The 19,360-nt window shown below is 35.5% G+C and overlaps 1 protein-coding gene across 1 annotated transcript in view; it reads right to left on the bottom strand.

Moving 5' to 3' along the window:
- The window catches only part of LOC145683820 (uncharacterized), a 148,620-nt gene that overhangs the window by 75,929 nt on the left and 53,331 nt on the right, over positions 1–19,360 (bottom strand). Inside the window, exon 3 of the mRNA XM_081755415.1 lies at positions 10,539–10,655. Coding sequence (XP_081611541.1) covers positions 10,539–10,655 — 117 coding nt within the window. The remainder of the gene's footprint in view (positions 1–10,538; positions 10,656–19,360) is intronic.

Below are 19,360 nucleotides of genomic sequence, written 5' to 3' on the forward strand. Positions count from 1 at the left end.
GAGTTGGCCATAATGCGTCACATTTGATCACGAGCTGTGCATATAAGAATGAACAAAACATGAAAGCACCAAGTATGCAGGAAACCGACGTACCTAGAGTCGAAAAGAAAAACGAGTTCCAAAGTTGGCAACACTGGCCATGAAAATCCAGACAAGTCTAATATAGTTAGGCCACTCGCTTCACAAAAAGAAAATTCCGGCAACAGGCATCAGCCTTCGCATCATTTGTGCATGCTCGTCAACATTGTACGTGTAATTGTTCGATGAGACAATGGTCCAAACAAAAGATACATTTGCAGTGAGCACAGCGGAATACTGCCAATCCGTCACACATGGTGCAATGATCGCCTGTGAATGTCTCGAAACAATACTGTAGAAGTGTCGAAACCTTTGGTGGTCTTTCTGTCACATATCCACACCTGTAGAAATCAAACATAATCAAAGGCTTGAATAAACATGCCGTAAACTGATAATGGGTTAAGGCTTGAAGTTTCAGAAAATTCTCGCGGGACCAAATGTTAAAGTGGATATGTGATAACACAAGCTCTGAAACGTAGCGTACAAAGTTCTTGTATGGTCTAAAAAAAAATAAACATCAAGTGGTTGTATCAGGTCCGTACAACCAGGAGGGATCAGCTCAACTTTGAAATTCACTCCGGATGGTACATGCTCGTAGAGCAAGTTGGTGTCTTTGTTCGCTGTCCAAGAATCAACAAGTAGCACAACATCAGTTAGGTTTATTTCTGCCTAACATGGCCAAAACACGTTGGCATAAAATACGCTTAATTCACTCTTCCGCATGTTTGCGGTTGTATTTGTGAAGGCCTTAATATTCGGAAGAGTTGACAAAAAGTCTTTGGTCTTCTGGGGAAATGTTCCTTTGCCTTCTGCCACTTGCACATACATCTATGCGCTTTTATCCTTCAAAATTGAGTTTTTGCATTTTTCCTCACACATAACTTGGAAAGAACTCTGCTTTACATAATATGCGTTCACCTAATTTTTTCTCTCCTCGTTTCAACCCCAAACTCTGACATTGAAATTACTGAACTCCTTGTATTGATTATGTGCATATGTTACACAGAGTTCAGTTTTCTCGTATTTCATCGCCAAAAATGTTTTTGTTGTACTACCCTTTACTACTAATCTAGCATGATCATTCGTACAGAGGTTAATGCTTATCTTTAGCAGCAGGTTATGAGCCACCTTGACCAGTCACTGCAGCGCACTCTTTTCCTTTCCTGTGATAGCATTTGTCTTTTTTTTCTACACCTTCTCCCTCCCACTCATCTAATGGTTTTTACTTGTTCATCATCCTCCGTTCAACACAATTGGAAAGACGTAGGAAACATCTTGTGCTGCTCTCTACAGTACTATCACCGCCTATATGATATACCCAGAGTGTCCCACCTAACTCTGCGACTGAATAGTTTCAAAGCGAAAAAAATGTGACACATCCAGTTGTGCAGGAATGTACCCATGTCAGCGGGCGACAAACTTCTGTGAGATGCAAGTGCCCCCAAGTCCACCATCATAGGGTCCCAGGAGCCAACTTCAAAATTTCAAATGGCACCATCGGTCGAGTTATATTTCTTTCGATAAATCTTGGAATATGAAACAAGGCATATCAGAAATATTTACTATATGGGATTTCAAAATGACCGCCAAAAATATCTGCTCGGTGACAAGAACAACGTGCATTTTTGGCGGCCATTTTGAAACCAGTGCTTCATATAGCAAATGTTTCTTATACGCGATGTTGCATCTATCCAAAGAAATATCATCCACCCCCTGTTCCCATTTGAAATGTTGCTGTACAATCGAACAATTACACGTACAATGTTGACGAGCATGCACAAATGATGCGAAGGCTGATGCCTGTTGCCGGAATTTTCTTTTTGTGAAGCGAGTGGCCTAACTATATTAGACTTGTCTGGATTATCATGGCCAGTGTTGCCAACTTTGGAACTCGTTTTTTTTTCGACTCTAGGTACGTCGGTTCCTGCATACTTGGTGCTTTCATGTTTTGTTCATTCTAATATGCACAGCTCGTGATCAAATGTGACGCATTATGGCCAACTCCGTCTTTCCCGTATGTTTCGTACTTCTGTTTTTCTATTTTCTTTTGTTAGATTGTACCACTGATTATACATGTCATATCTTATGTTCTACATGACAGGTTGACACTGAATATTGCACTCACTTCATATAGTGCTCTTTACAAAACATGTACTTTTCATTGAAGTTGGCAACACTGTTAACCCCACTGGTGGCCTTCATTTGTTCCCTATTGTGGCAAGTCTCTTTCTATACATCAATTATCAGCATTGTATTTTGCCGTGTCCCCCTTTTTATGAGGAATTTGCACTTTTCCCCCTTGTCCAACCTTGCTGTTTCCCGAATTTCAACCCCTTATATTTCTTGAATCTATTGCAATGGGCAGCTAATTTTTTTGGGAATACTCATCTCTGATACAGCTCTTTCAATTGGCATAGGTCACATCTTTCACTGCAACTATCATTTTCGGAAGGTTCCCTTGTGAGAGAAGTTATTTATTATGGCATTACACATATCATATTATATTTGTCATACAAAGTGCACATAACCTGAAATCAAACATTTATATCCATACACAATTCACGTTGTTATGTAAATTTACTTTGAATAATTATACAGTTTTAAAGCAGAAGGCACTTATATTCAATATGAGAAAGTTATGATGAAAAAAATATTAAAAAATAGTATTAAGTTTAAAATAAAAAACTTTTAAGGGGGATATATAATCACTTTGGATACTCTCAAAACCAAGCCAAAACCATATCGTTGAAGATATTAAATGTCGACTGAAAGTGGGAAATTCATGTCATTATTTACTTCACAATATCTTGTCTTTGCGAATTCTGTCGAGACAATGGGGCCATGGTGGCTCAGTGGTAGAGCGTTTACCTCTGGTGCTTGGGGTACCGGGTTCGATTTCAGCCCTTTCCAAGTGAACTTTGTGGTGGACAAACACCGTGTGCGTGGGTCTTCTCGGGGTTGTCCCGTTTCCTCCCACTTTTTTCATGCCACCATTTCATTTATCACTCGTCATCACCTGCTCCTTTTGCCTAACCGGCATACCCGTGGGACGTAAAACTTAAAGATTTCATTTCATTTTTTTCTGTCGAGACACTTTACAGCTTAAAATGTATAAAACAATAATCATGTCTGTGGTGCTATATCCCTGTGAAACATGGTCGCTTACTCTAAATGAAGAACTCAAACTGAAAGTATCTGAGAATAAAATCCGGAGGCGATTATTCAGACCCAAGAAGAACAGGAATGGGGATTGATAGAACTTTATAATGAGGAACCACATATTTCATATCAAACATTGTTTGGGACATTAAGTCTAGGAAGCTGAGATGGACAGGTCATGTTGTCAGAATGAATGAAAGTGCGAACGCTTCAAAAATTTGCACTGGAAATCCAATTGGGAAAGAACCTTTTGGAAGACCTAGAAGCGATGGAAGGGCAATATTAACATGGACATTGCAGAAATAAGGATAAAAATTAGGAACTGGATCCAGTTGACTAAGGACAGAAGTCAATGGAGAACTTTTCCGAACGCTGCATTGAAGCTTCGGGTTCCATAGGCCATAGAGTTAGCTACTTAGTTACATACTAGCTATGAAACGCAAGGGAAAATTCTTGTAGTTCGCAAACGTGTAGCATATTCTACACGTGCATATCGTACTTTGTTTTGTTACTAATTAAAATTCGTTAAACAAATACACAATATGATTAGCATAAGTATCGTTTTTGTGTCCAATTATTGAGAAGTGGAATATTACTGTGACTATCTCTCTTATATGTTGGGAGAATCGTATTTTGTTTCTACTGAGTAACTGTCACGTGTGAGAAACGTAACATACATATTTGGAAATTCCCAATTTCGTTTTTATTCCAACTATATGAAACAACAAATCTGAAACCAGTTAAAAAGGAATATAACTTAAATTGTAATCCGTTTAAGGAAAACAAGTACGAGTTATTTAAATAAAAAATAGATTTAAATAAAAATCAAGAATATAAGACTTTTAAAAATTCTGGGTGCTTGATTAACTTTGGATTAAGAATTCTCAGTAAAGTTAAGTAAATGCGAACGTCAAACCAGGAACTGTACATTATGAAACTTTGTTATTTCCACAGTATAATGAAAACAAATGAATTTCAATCGAAAATTCCAACCGTCCTACTTTCTTTTCAGTCACATTACAAGAAACTACTAAACAAAGAATTCCAGTTTTAGTTTCATACTGATGGAGAAGAATGTTACCAAGGGGTCTTCCTGGATACATGCCTTTTAACAATAGAACAGATTGTATGTCCCATTGTCAAAATATGTATTCCAGTTATAATATATTTTTACGCGACTTGTCTGAAAAAAATCTTGTTTTATAAAACTTTGGATACTTCCTATTGACACAGGAAAAACGTACAAAAAAATAGCCAAAGAATGATTAGAGAGAGAGAGAGAAAGAGAGAATGAAATTTTATTTCAACTTATGCGATATAAATATTGTTAGGAACCTGCTGCATCCTTTTTAATGTCAGAATAATTTTCAAATGACAATTTACTTTTTAACTTTCGAGACGCTTCATCATTAGTAAATCATTAAACATGTGCAATTATTATGAACAATTAATATATATGTACCTATACATGTATAGTAATAAATAGTATATTATAAGCACAACGTAGAAAGTGTATTTGGTGTCTGTACCTAGACATATTCCATACTTAATAATAACCTGGTGCATACACGATGCAACTTATCAGCTAGTTTTGTAAACTCATAAACATTTTCGAAATAAACATCTTTGCGAATTTAAAATACATTACAATGAAAACATGGACGCTTAAATACCCGTAACAGTATTCCAAAACTCATTCATTTGTTATAAAATATTTTTCTTCACTTAATGTTGGAAAGAAAAATTCTATAAAACCTTAATCGATATGAATGAAGAAGAAATAAAGTTGAAACTATACGTTCACCATTGCATCGTTGATCCAACTACATTTAGTGGAAGATTTGCTAATATGATATTCCAATGCACAAGGAAAAAGGAAACCACAGCTCGCATAGCCGTAAGTTTGTTACACACCCTTGGTGGAAAATACACATATATTTTTAAGTTTGCAGTTGCCAATTATAAAACAAGTACTGAACCACATCTGAAACGATCTTGAAATTTTCTTTTTTAAGTGATTTAAAATCTCATTCTTTACAAATCGATATTCACGACTCTTAACACAATTCCTTGACTTATCCCTGTTTCCTCAAACATTCTGACATTTCGCGGCTTCCAGGTTTGACGACACCCTGGATATGATATAACATTTTGTATGTAAGATATTTTTATTTTATGTCAATTCTTGAAAAGCAGGATGGGTTTTCTCTATTTAGATTGCATCTATTCTAGTTCATACCTCCTAACAAAAAAAATCGAACTGGCATTTGTTTAATGCTCAATTTACAAACTTAGAATCAACCCATACGAAGTGCTCAAACTACAAAATCAGGCTAACAGATTTCAAGCAGTTTTACAAAAAGGTTAAGTGTTGGGCATGAAAAGGTTTCAACATGTTAACTCATGTGTGATGGACAAAAAGGAGCACGTGTAAGAGGGAATGCAGAATTCAGAAAGCTTCACTACACAAAAATTGCTCGATCGATAAGAACAACTATTCTAAATTTATGAAAGGTTTCTATAATATATAATCAGTCATAGCAGAACACTTGTTGCAAAAACATCCCTTCCCCTTTATTTTTTTCCCTGTGAAATACTATAATACCCTGCTTTGATACAATGTTTTGGAATTTTTTATCATTGATTATTTCATTTCTAGTTTTCTATATGTATTTATTGTACACTTTGAGAAAATCTTTGGAAGCGCTTGAATGTGAATGAAAGTGTACATATAAGATAAGGCAAAAACATTTTAAAAATGGTCCGTTTCTTGCATCCTCACGAATATTTTAGTTAGGCGGAAGGGGATACTTCTTTCTGAGAATCTTTAGCAGAGTTCACATAGTTGAAAATTCGCCATATGGTTTATCACAGCTCTTTATAGGCTATAGTGGAAATATGAGTTTTCCTCCTATGAACGTTTCCCTTACTGAAGTTTCGTCATTTATCTTATTTTTTTTCTGTAGGTGACACATTAAGCTTGACAAACTTTCATGGATTAATATTTAAATCTAGGGAGTAGACATAGCCTATATTTTATATAGTCCCTAAGAGGCGAGTAGACAATGCTAGCAGTAACCAATCGGAAAGTTTCGTGTTCGTATCTCCACTTCAGGCATCCCGATTCGAGATTTTCCAGGGGTTTTCTCAGTCACACCAAACAGACGAGTATAATCTTAAGTCTGAAGTCAAATATTAAATTCACTATCTCAAGTTCTTATTATCATTTAATTATATAAAGTTTGAAACAACTTTAAGAAAACTACCTGAATTGGGAACACTCTTCTCACTTCAGTCGATGTAACTGATACCGATTTTCTTTTGTTTCTGGACGTTGTCAGCTATCATATGCCTCAAAGTATACATATGACTATGTTGGCATGTTGCATGGAGAAAATATACTAACACACTACACGGAAAAAAAAACATTTTCTCTCGTAGGGGATGTAGGCATTCGTGAAAACACATTTTCTAATTTCCGTTCTTTCCTGAGAAAATCATAAGCTCACCGGCATGACCTTGCGAGGGGACGGAAACTCAAAAACCTACTGGTCTAGCTAGAAGACGAACCTCACTCTGTTGCCAAATACAGCAAACATATTTAAAAGCATTCAAATAGCAAAAAAAAAATTATTAGCGCACTCTAAAGTATTAATAATAATAGAGTTTAGATAAATTTTAAATTGTATAAAATAAAAAGTTTTTGTAACATTTTAGAAATAAGCATGCCTTATTTTATATAGGAAAATTCTATAGCATGTCTGTTACTGGTCACAGCTTTAAAAGAATAAGAGCCAGATTTTTAAAACCATATTTCAACTTTCAAATTACTTAATTTTTTTGTGGAAAAATGATACAGTTTTATTTAATTTATACATCACAACTGAGTCGAAATTTACAAAACTGAAATAAACTACAAACATTTTGTTCATATCAGCACAAAAAATATATTGTCCAAAATTGGAAACTTTTCAAGTGAATGCTACGAGGAACGGTCATACCTTTTAAATATATGAAAATGGTTTATTCTTCGTCTACTAGCAATTGCAAGACTTTGGTGAGAGGAGAATGATTACAAAAGGAAGATTTCGTCCAAAGCTTTTCCCGAGGGGAGAGTTCCTAGCATCGCTGCTACGTTCCCTCTTTGCACAGCCATACTTATTGTTTCTATAAGATAGGATGAAGCTCGGGTATCGTCTGTGCTAAGAGTTATGCGGTGTCCAACTTCATTAATGAAGTTTAGGCCAATATCAGGTAGATCGAGTCCGCCGCACAATATCCACTGGGAAATACAATCATTTATCTCGGCTTCTGAATATTGATGAATATCCCGGCAAAGAAGAGAAGTGATCAAAGGCATAGAGCTCTACATGGATGAAAGGAAAGATGGATAAGCCAAGTCAAGGGCTCCACGAATTCCTAGACCTCCGTGATCCACTGGAAGAGATGCTTGTAGCCATGAGTTATCTGTGAGAGAGCAGTTGAGAAGAGATTCTAGGCCAAGTAGGATGGATTCATAGTATTGTTCCAAAAGATCTGTCTCACGCCAGGATGGAAAACTACGAAGGAAATATAACAGTCTAGGAATGACTAGTGAGGCCCGTAGGCGATAAAAAGCTGAGTGGGTAGATATCTTAGATAGGCGAGTCAAGAAGAGATCTAATTTAGATATTTTGTCCAACAACAAAATGCGTCGAGTATCAGTGTGTAGAGCTGCACCTACAAGGGAGGCTCTGTCGGATGATATAAGTTGAATTCCAAGTGCAACTTCGTTGAAAATTGAGTAAAGGGTGTTAGTCTGTTCGTTTGAGACTCCTAGGAAACCGACTTCACATTTGCCTAAATTGAGGTGTAATCCAATGTCACGTGATTGAGTACGAATCTTTGACAAAACTTCGAAGACATCCTCCTTGTCTCCAGCTATAGTCCCATCGTCGAGGTACCAAATATTTAACTTAGTATTGATATTTTTGACAATAGATTAAAGTGTTAACGCAAATAAAGCATGTCCTATTGGGTCGCCTTGTTGAACACCTCGCTGGGAGGTTATTATATCTTCACCGAAAAATAGATGACTAGGTTGTGAGTAGCACTGATGTATGAAGGCGTATATATATAAGGAAAGTGCGTTTTTACATCTGTAAGCATAGAGTCCCTGTTGATTTCATTGAATGCATTCCGGAAATCTACTTTCAAGAAAATGTTCTCTTCTTTGTGGGTAGGGGAATAATATAGTCGGGCGACATGGGTTTTAACCTCTGAGCCATGAGGAACGCACACTCCCAACTGATGTGGTGACAAGAAAGTAGATAACGGTTCCCTAATTCTTTGGCATATTATCTTAGCTGAGAACCGTCTCCAAACGTTACTGACAGCGATGGGGCGTATATCACCACCTTTCTTCCTTAACGCTATAAGCGACGCTCCGAAAAATAGTGTTCTAATTTCTGTAGGTAATTTCCAGTGAGGATTATACGAAGAAAATCACAGATAGTGCTTAACAGACGGTCTCTAGAATGGATGTCCTGACACAGCAAGAGATCCTTGAGAATGGAAGGTCGTAAATTGTCCATACCTCCTGCAGAGCCGGTAGGGAAGTATCGAAGAGCTTTCTGTACTTCTTTGACAGAAACCCTAGGGACAGCCGGAGCGTTGTCAATGAGTGCAGGAGGTGTGAAAGTATGACTGTGTGGAGGGTGTTCATTGCGTAATGCATTTAGCACTGTAGCTTCTGGAGGCGCCAAAGTGTCATCAGAGATAAGGAGTCTGACTGCTCCATGAACATCGCCGTCGGAAAGTTTGTTCTCGATAACCTTGATGTTGAAGGACATTGGGTCTGTCGCTCAGCAAGGTTTGGAGGGTTATTGGTGACGATAAAGAAGGGCATTGCAGCGAGAATTTGTCCAACTTGTGATTCTTTGTTTCACTCATGTAATGAGATTGGACACTTTGTTCGTTCTTGTTGGTAAACAAAGAGTTACGTAGGGGAAGAAGAAGAGCTTCTTCCATGATTGTTCGTTTTTGTTGGTAAACAAAGAGTTACGTAGGGGAAGAAGAAGAAGAGCTCCTTCCATGATTGTTCGTTCTTGTTGGTAAACAAAGAGTTACGTAGGGGAAGAAGAAGAGCTCCTTCCATGATTGCAAGCTATTAGTGGATATAATATTCTGCAGAATGTGACAGAGGGAGTCACCAAACGCTGCTACCCGAGAACTCTACGAAGAATAGCAGTTATGGACTTGCGTTTTACGAGGAGAGTGTTGCATGCTTCAATCGCCATCTCGTTGGGGCTAAAAGTACAGTTGCTCAAGGTAAAATTGTGTGAAGAAGGTGAAAGCATGGTAGTGATATTGGACGATGAGGGTTTGGCTTTTTTACTAGTGAGATGGCACTTACTGTTGTGGATTGTTAGGCCTCTTGCATCGAGTAATTGCTTGTTTCACTGAGAACACATTGAATCATTATGTATAGGTGCAACAGCAGTATTAAAATTATGAATGCCTGGGCCATCATTATAGTGCAATGACACAGAGTGGTCGACATTGTCAGGCATGGCGCTAGTATCGTGTCCCGTTGACATATTAAACAAATGGTAGGTAAAGTAAGCATACGTTCATGTTTGAAACCATGCAATAATAGAATAATAGATTTTAAACTTTGATTTAATATCCACACAATTCACTACCATTGTTAGGAGTAACGTATTTGAAACGATGTTATGGCTGAAAAAAAGCTGTAAATTAAAAGCTAAATCAGTTTCAGAGAACTATTGGAAACGAGGATTTCACTAAAGCAATCCTGAGATGCTCACGCACGTTTTGACACCACACTCGTGAAATTAAAGAATGTTTTTCCTGCACTATGCTGTGAATCTTTACGAACATCATTAAAATTAGAACTTGCAAATTCAGCAATACCTAACAATAACAATTAATAAATTTTCCATCTAAGGTATGTAGTCAAACTGCAGGTATTATAAAACCAAGGAGCATTTTACGAAGTGCAGATTAAATTAGTATTTATAAAATAGCCGAGTAACTAACTACATACCTTTTTTCCTTTATTCAATGATTCAAGCCATACATTACGTTCACTTTTACGTTCTTACCTTGAACAATAGGAATGATAATAGATGCTGCAAATATTAGTGTCTTGTGTGCAATCATTACGCGGTTAGGCAACAAACAAACTAATTGTTATACAGAAACACGCAAAAGCACAAAATCATGAGCAATTAAAGCACGAATCAAATACTAAAGCACTAGAAGTGCTGTATACAAACGAAAATAAATGAATATCTCACCATCTAGTTTCACTGTAACACCTTCACATAAGATCTGCTTGACTTCTTCTGACAGAAGTGCAGTTTCCATTTCCTGTAGTTGTTCTTGAAAGATGACACCCATGTTTTGCAATTCTACTGAAACCGTAAGATCATTGCCACAATTAGAGTAATAATCCAACGAACACAGCACTTTAATATTATACCTACATGCTACAGCTACACACGAAAAGCAGATATCACAAAATGTATGTTATCTGGCTAGTTTATGATAGAATAAAGAACAAGGATAAACTGTTTCCCAGCAGCTATTGAGTCGAGACTATTAATAGTATGATAATGGCTCATACCTCGTTTTTTTTCGAACAAATGTGTGTCTACATTGTACTAAGCAAATTTCCCTTTCATGTAAATAAGGTGGAAAATTACCGCTGAAAGTAGGAGAATGAAAATGAAAGAAAAAGTGTTCTTGTATATCGCGAATATCTCCCCTTAGATACACGACACGAACATGTGAATAGTACTACAAAGTGTTTCACTGTGAAGGGAAGGAAATACGACGAATGATCCGAAGAAAAATTGTCATTATTCTCTAGCCGGTTTACCAATACTCCACGGATGATATATTTTCAGTCAATTTTTGTTCAATCAGCTTCAGCATAAAGGCTACTCATTGTAGAAACATGAAGAGTATTACGTCTCCTTTGCAATGTATCCCCTTTCGAACGGTACCACTCGCATGTCGGTATAATGTACCTGAGGAGAGAAATCTCCGTAAAAAGCGATTTAAAAAAACTTATACTCAAAATTTGGGCCCCTCTGAGCGCTCCCTGTTTTAACACTCGTATCTCGAAATCAACCAAAACATACGACATAGTGTATGTAATATATGTGCAAAATATCAATCTCATAGATTGAAACCTTAAGGCGGGAAAATAATTAGCCTATATGGAAAGTGTATCTCACTTCACCTACATCATAGAATATAACATGATGTTATATTAAAATTTCCTGACAGATGGCTTTTTATGCGAGGTTCATGAATTGCACCTCGTTCTCCTTGGCATGGATGGCAGTTTTAACGTATCACTTCCTTATCAATATAATTTATCTGAGGATATAAAATTTCCTCGAAATATGAATTTTGTAAGAAAATATCATTATTTTCGAAGGTTGGGTCTTTTTGGACCGTCCCTGTGTTAGCGTTCGTATTTCAAAATCACCTAAAAGATACTAAATCGTGTATATAATAGACTAGAACATTGTCAACATCAATTGTTTCTTTCTGAAACATAGCTTTTGGTATTTATATTGCGTCTTTACACATCTTTCCTGAGATATTTTTGTATTAAACAGCCTTGGTATAAAAAAAGTGGGCAAGTTAAAAAGTTTAACTTCATACAAACACTCAAATAAATTCATGTGTTCTGAAATCCAGAGAGAATGTTCAATTCTATGAGTGGAAAACGTATTGTGATCCAGTAACAAAAATAGTAAATAGTCACAGGAAGCAGGTACTGTACAATAACAAATAAGACAAAAGGCAGACAAACTAATTTTAATTAGAGATGCATTCTGCCTTTGTTTTACAACAAAAATGGAAATACAACTGTTTCAGCTATGTTGGCAATAAAGTTCAGATATCGAACAGAAATATTACAGAAGGTTTCAACGTTGACGAGACAACTTTTTAATTTTGTGCTTTTATTACTCACGATACTTCATTTTCGTCATATCGTAACAAATTAACTACACAAAAGTATAAATCCAAAACACTTGTCAAATAGATCGAGAAACTGGGTATAAACAATACTGGAAAAATGTGTTGGCCCAATTATTTTATGTCTAAGAAAATATCACAATTAACTTCAGACCAATAACCTGGAATCTAATTCCTAATCTATAAGTCCTAAAAACTTAAATTGAATATAAATAATACTATCAAAACGAAATACTCGTTGAACAATTCATGGTAGCAAGGGGTTCACGTTCGTAGTACCACTTTCTCACAGTGTTGCAATTCGCACTAAGCTAAGGTATGAATGACTCTCTTTGGCCAAGTTACTGAATTCTGCGCATTCCATGCACGCAATCCTGGTTCGATTCCTAATAGGGATGCTTATCTTTGATACAAGACTGAGCAATAGTTCGTATCCAAACTTTACCCTTTTAGGCTCTTTGGTACATCCGTACCATCGCGTTGAGTTTCGAAATTTGCTTTATAATCTTTAGTATAGGTTTTCGCACCAGGCCTTTTACAGTCATTCAAGGTTGGAAGCATAAAAGAACATGTCTCATGGGCTATACCTAGGGGTAGTGTCGTCACAAACATTGAAGAAGGGAACATAGTAAATTTGAGAGCATTTTCTAAAAAGAAATTCCTCACACATCCCTATTTATCCTAAGATCACGGTTTGAAATTTGGTGTTCATAATAAAGCAAGTATTGCAACTGTACTTTTGAAATTTCCCGATTGCGTACCAGAAGTGGAACGCTCATGTCCAAATTGATAAAATAGGATTATTTCAGGAAAAAAGAACCCTTTCTCGAGGGAATATTCTCTCCTCAAGAACATGATACAGGTATTGAAGTGGCACGTCCATTCCAAAGACAGCGAGGTATGATTGATGATCCTTGAATAAAAGGAACCATCTATCACGAAATTTTTATATAATATCATGTTATATTTTATGATGTAGGGTGGAGTGGAATACTCTTTCCATATGGGCTATTAATTTTCCCGCCCTCAGTTTCCAACCTATGAGATCGACATTTTGCACAGACTATGTCGTATGTTTCAGGTGGTGCCGCTCGAACATGCGAGTGGTACCCCTCGAAATGCAGGTTTATTCCTAAGAAGACAAGAGACAATTCACGTTCCTACAATGAATAATCTTTGTGCTGAAAGTGATTGAATTAAAGTTCACCAAAAAGGAATTATCCGGTTAAAATTGGTAAATCAGCTAAAGCATCACCACAGTTTTTCTTCAGACCACTTCTCGTATGTTGTTCTCTGAAGAATGAAGGTATAATCTTTGGGTACTTTTCAAATGATCGTGTCATGTATGTGATGGGAAATATTAGGAATAAACGAGTACACTTTCTTTCACTTCCGTTTTCCCACTTTGGGCGAAAGTTTTCCGCCTATGGTACATAATAAGGAAATTTAACTTGTACAGTTCGAAACACTCTTTCATTTCGAAGGACACGAGGTATGAATGGGGGTCCTAACTGCTTAACTGAAAGTCTAAAATTTAGCTGAAAATTGGAAGTATCCAAAGGGTTTGTGATGAAAAGGGACGTTAAATCCTGATTAATCAACGAAGGAATATAATACACAAGTCGACAGAAAAGAAAAATATTGGAAAAATAAAGGAAAACAAAACGTGGAACGTTTAACGGAAAGATTTCATTTCGTTTGAAACTACAAGTCATAGTGGCTTTCTACCGCTTCTACTGTAAGCAGGCTTAAAGAAGGAAATTAAACATATTCTTAAAATATTTAACCAAGTAAAGGAAACAGCTTCTCTCCCCTACTGCTTTTACTCTATAGTGACCAACGTTAAAGCCGGAATTAGAGAATCTGCCACACTCTGTTTTAGTAGACAGATTTGCAGAAAGATAGAATATATTCTTGAGACGCTTAAGTCATGGCAGAAAACAGTTCGCAATGATAACGTTTTTACTCTATAACGATCAACGTTAGAAACGGAAGTGGTTACGAATTTTGATTTATTATGATCCACATTAAAACCGGAAGTGATTAATTTCTGTCAGCTTTGGTTTGAGTAGAGGAGAAGTCTTCTTTAAATCAATTCCAAAGAACTGCTTCTCGCTATTACTTATACTATTTGTTCTATGTTAATATTAAAATCCAACGTTGTAGTGGACAACAAAAGAACTTAATGTTCTGTGTTAAACATATATATAAAGGTGTTTTATTAAAATGAACTTCCTAAACATTATGAATTTTTTAAAAATAAACTCCTTAAAACATTGAAGGCAGATAATACAATGTTGATAAAAATCACCAATCGATTTCATGCTTTGAAATTATTCATGCTGATTATACATCATTCATCAGTTTTTAAAGTGAAATATGTCGAAAAACTATTAATAAAATACATGTGAACTAATAACGAAACGAAAGAACAGAACATATTTAAAATTTAATTTATTACATTCATAATCTTTCCTCGTATGGACAGATGGGATAGCATAAGTAGTTTCCAAACTAGCGTTTATGCAGCATAACCCATTTTGTTTTGGAATGTGAGAAGTATTTTTTCGTTGTTACCGTCAGCAAGCATTCCGTAAATTCTTTTCTCTTCGTCCCAAAATTGCATTCCCATCATCCAATTATACATGTGTCATTAAAAAGGCAATAAAAATAATAATGCTACTGACATTCTAATGACATGATTAGGAGTACTCGTAACACAGGCCTACAATTTTTTGGTATTTGATTTCATTAAAGTAGCTAATTTTTATGGTTTTGTGTGTGCTGAAATCGAAAATGAAGTCCGTTTTTCTCCATCAGGTACAGCGATTTTTCTAAAACATATAACCTAATAACAGGTGTGTAGCATACGTGCATACATATACACATGAATAAATTAAACCTGTTGCAGATTGTGTTTGTTCATAATTATAATTAATTTAGTTGGTAAATTAAATGATGAATAAATTAATAAAATAAATAAATAAATCAAATACATAAATAAACTTAAATAACCAAAATTATATGTTGTATCTCGTAGACCTGTGACGACTACTGATTAATTTTTGGTAAACGTTGCTAACTAAAACGTATATATATATATATATATATATATATATATATATATATATGAATACAACAAAATTGTAGTTATTACACTTGTAACTGCTAGTGTTTTTCGTTTGTTTTCTATATTGCATTACTCTCCTGCAATGGTTGGTGCAGGCATGAAGGTCCAGGCACAACCTGTACAGACAGTAACGTTCTTCTTGTCTGTCATTATTATTTAGTGTTGAAAGCTAAACCTTTTTAAACTTTTTATATCTGTACTTTGGAGTCCCTGTGGCTGCTCGCTCTCTGTCAGCCAGTCGAGTTGTATTTAGTTGAAGTGAGTACACGTAGTTTCTTGCAAATGTTTACAAAACTTTGTACGTTTCCAACTGACATTATCAGAGATGTCTCATTATCGTTGTGTGACCACCCAAGACTAACTCTGCTTTATCTATGGTGAGTACACAATCAAGAAATACCAAAGAAATATAAACGATTTCGACCAGAAATTAAATTATGCACATTTCAGGTTAAAAAATAGGTAATCAAGATAAAGTGTGTGCTGCTCCCAAGACTATAACTGCGTTGAAAAACTGCGCTTGTAATACAAACGAGAAGCAAAATCGTTTAGATATGATATCCCAATGAGCGAAGGAGCAAAAATGGTATTAAGATGAATATTACTTTCGTATTTGTGATGTTCAAGTTTATAATTCAGAAAACCAGAAGCTTATTAACTACCCTAATCTTAAATCTGCTTAGTCGTCCGCTATAATACGGTCTGGAATTGCCAGTTCCTCAGCCCCCTTGCGAATTGGACAGATTTGTTTGGGAAACAGAGGGGGTAGATAAATCAAACAGTACGAGTATGAATCAAACAGTGATTTCGAACAAGACAGTTCAGATAGCGATCTAAATAAGAGTTGAATGACTTAGTGCGACATCTTGGACTTTCGAAAGATGATACTCAATTACTTAGATACCGCCTTAGGAACAAAAATTTATTACAACCAGACACTTCTTTTTCATGGTATCGACATAGTGAAATATTTTTTTGTCTTACTTTGATCAGGATGAGATTCCTGTGTACTGTAAAGATATTCCTGAACTGATGGACCAAATAGGTGTACAATATGACTTGAATCATTGGCCTTTATTCATTGACTCTGAAGAGGAGTCTGAAGGCCATTTTATTACATAATGACAATTTATATACCTCAGTGCCAGTTGGATATTCGGTACATTTAAAAGAAGTATACGACAATTTCGCATTACTTCTCGATAGAATTCGTTAGAATGTTCGTATGTGGTTGATCTGCGGTGACATGAAAGTAATCAGCATGCAGTAAGACCAACAATCTGGGTACACAAAGTTTCCTTTCTTCTGCTTACAGGATAGCCGTGGAAAAAATTCCCACTGGGAAAAAGAGACTGGCCATTAATCCTTAGAGTACCAAGCCTAAACATTTACTTAAAGTACTAAGTCTGGGTCATTTTGGATACCAGGCGTGCTTCTTGTTAAAAAAAATATATATATCAAGTTTGATTCAGGGAGTTACAATTTCTAACGTACAATAAAAAGGGCAATGTATCTGAACGTTCTTCATATTACAGTAAATTTTATACGCCTTATACACTGTCATTGTTCGCTCGTGATTATTTCAAACAATACTGAATTATAGTACTGTAACATTAGAAATTTATACATAGAAGTACGCTGTCTTTGTTAGGAATAATTTCTGTCAAACATTGTGTTTTGATTACACCTGACAGTCCTTGCAGAGCGGTTTGTTGTTGCAGTGAGCTTTGCAAACAAGCTTGTGGGAGATTACATACTTGTGAGGGAAGAAGAATCATATGGCTTGCTAAAAATAAAAGTGGTGAATGTGCAGTGTTGAGTGTGGACGGGGGAAAGCTATTGAAGGGGGAAGGAATGGAAGGGGGAATGGGACCAAGCTATTGAAACTGTTTTTCCCATTGCCAATTTTGTTTATGAAGTTGATGCAATAACTACTTTAGAAACCTAAAATAAATGCAAATACATAAAGAGTAGGATACCAGTAAATCATTATTTTCAATTCAACAAGTTGCCTTACGATTGCATACTATTTCATGATTTTCATGCTACGGCAAATGAGATAATAATAAAAACTCTTCCCGCTGGTCTAGTGACTAGCGCAAGTGTTTTGGTGAACGTTAATACGGGTTCAATTTCTGATTGGAGAGTTCAAAAATTTAATTTTACAATAATTCACCTCTATTTACCATCCACCTCGTTTAGCCATCCATCCATCTCGATTACATTAAGATAATAATAATATCAGTAATGCAATCCACAAAAGGGATATTTCAGGAATCAACAAAAACGTGATGATTATATGGAACTGGGTCCCACTCCTAAACATAATCCGTTTAAAAATTATGGATTCCTATAAAGCAGAAAACGCTATTTATCTTATGTACCTACAACTATGATAAAGACTATAAAAATATATTAATTCACAGAACAAAATACAAGCAAAACAATGTGGTCACGTAGAGACCTGATTTGAAGATTAGAATATAAAGAAAAATGTTTCACATGGTTAAATAAGTGAAAGCAGCCAGAACAATTGTGCTTCTTTTCACTAATTTCATCATTTCGCAAACAAGCGCCAGAATATACCACTCTAATTGTGAAATGGCGTAGTCAAAGCCTAACGTTCCACAGTATATCCTATAAGGTACAGGTGATAATAAAAATGAACTGTAGAACGATGAAAAGGTGGAATGAAATGTATTCTAAGGGAACGAAAAGTTTAAGATATCACATCACTAAACGCTCATATGACTTGAGCTGATCATTTGGAATGAATTCTTTACTCTTATATAAGCCGAAGTGCCAATTTTTAATCAATCAGTTTACATTATAGTGTCAGACACGAGTGTCATTTGAAATATTATCGGAACGACGCTTACAACAATGACTTATCTCCTGGTGCTCACTTTTACCAACCTGATACTAATACACTTGATCCAACGATATTCTAAAGACTTTATGGAATCCAAAATCAGATTCAAGCCTCCAAAATATTTTTCCGCTCATTCTTTAAAGAAAATTAGTCACTTGATTTATTTTATTTTCTCGGCTTCAAAGAAAAATGCAGTCTGATGAAATCAAATCTGCAACATCAATATGAGAGATAGCATTATTGTGATACAATGTAAGTTTCTTCCTTGATAAACCAGCCTTGTCTTTATTATTTTCTTCCTGTAATTGGTCCAAATATTTTGAACAGTATTCAATGGGCAGGGTTTTACCTATCGGAAGATAATCAAAAGGAAGAACATCTTTAGTAACACGAAAAACTGAAACAATGACCCTTAAAGTTGACTTCACACATAGGACTCTCTTTTTAATGAGTTATATCAATGTGTTGTGTCGTTTCTGGAATACAGTAGTGTACCCATAATACAAACTGTTATATAAAATCATGTTTACTAATTTGTTTCGAGTTCTTAGAACATTTTGGCTTAGTAACGGGAATGTAACACAAATCTTGCATATGGTTTCTTAATGAAAAAATTCTTGTGACAAAATATGGAATACACGTTTACCTGAAATGTCTAATGCTTTTGCAATTGCTTTCTTCTCTAGTTTGCAATACTGAAGTATAATGTCGTGTGCATTTCCAATAATCCACGAGTTTCACGACCAATTTTAACTTCAACGTTCAACCGATAGTACTTGAAAATTATGGAGCCCAAGCAAACCTATATATTTTTGATATTATATATATATATATATATATATATATATATATATATATATATATATATATATATATATATATATATATATATACATGATGTCTTGATACTCTTTTTTATTTACTGTTTGATGACCGATAGATATTTAAAATCAATCATTTTAAAAATAAAAATTCGTGCAGCGTAATTGAATGATAATTTGTACTTTCAGCTATTGTTTAATCATCCAGACAATAATGCTAAATTATCATAAAAGAACATTGCTCATACTAGTTCTGTTTTTAACTAGTGCAGTCAACTCTGAGCCATTCCGGGATTTATT

This window comes from Thermobia domestica, chromosome 4, assembly GCF_964235325.1.
Source record: "Thermobia domestica chromosome 4, izTheDome1.hap1.1, whole genome shotgun sequence".
Classification (NCBI taxonomy): Eukaryota; Metazoa; Arthropoda; class Insecta; order Zygentoma; family Lepismatidae; genus Thermobia; species Thermobia domestica.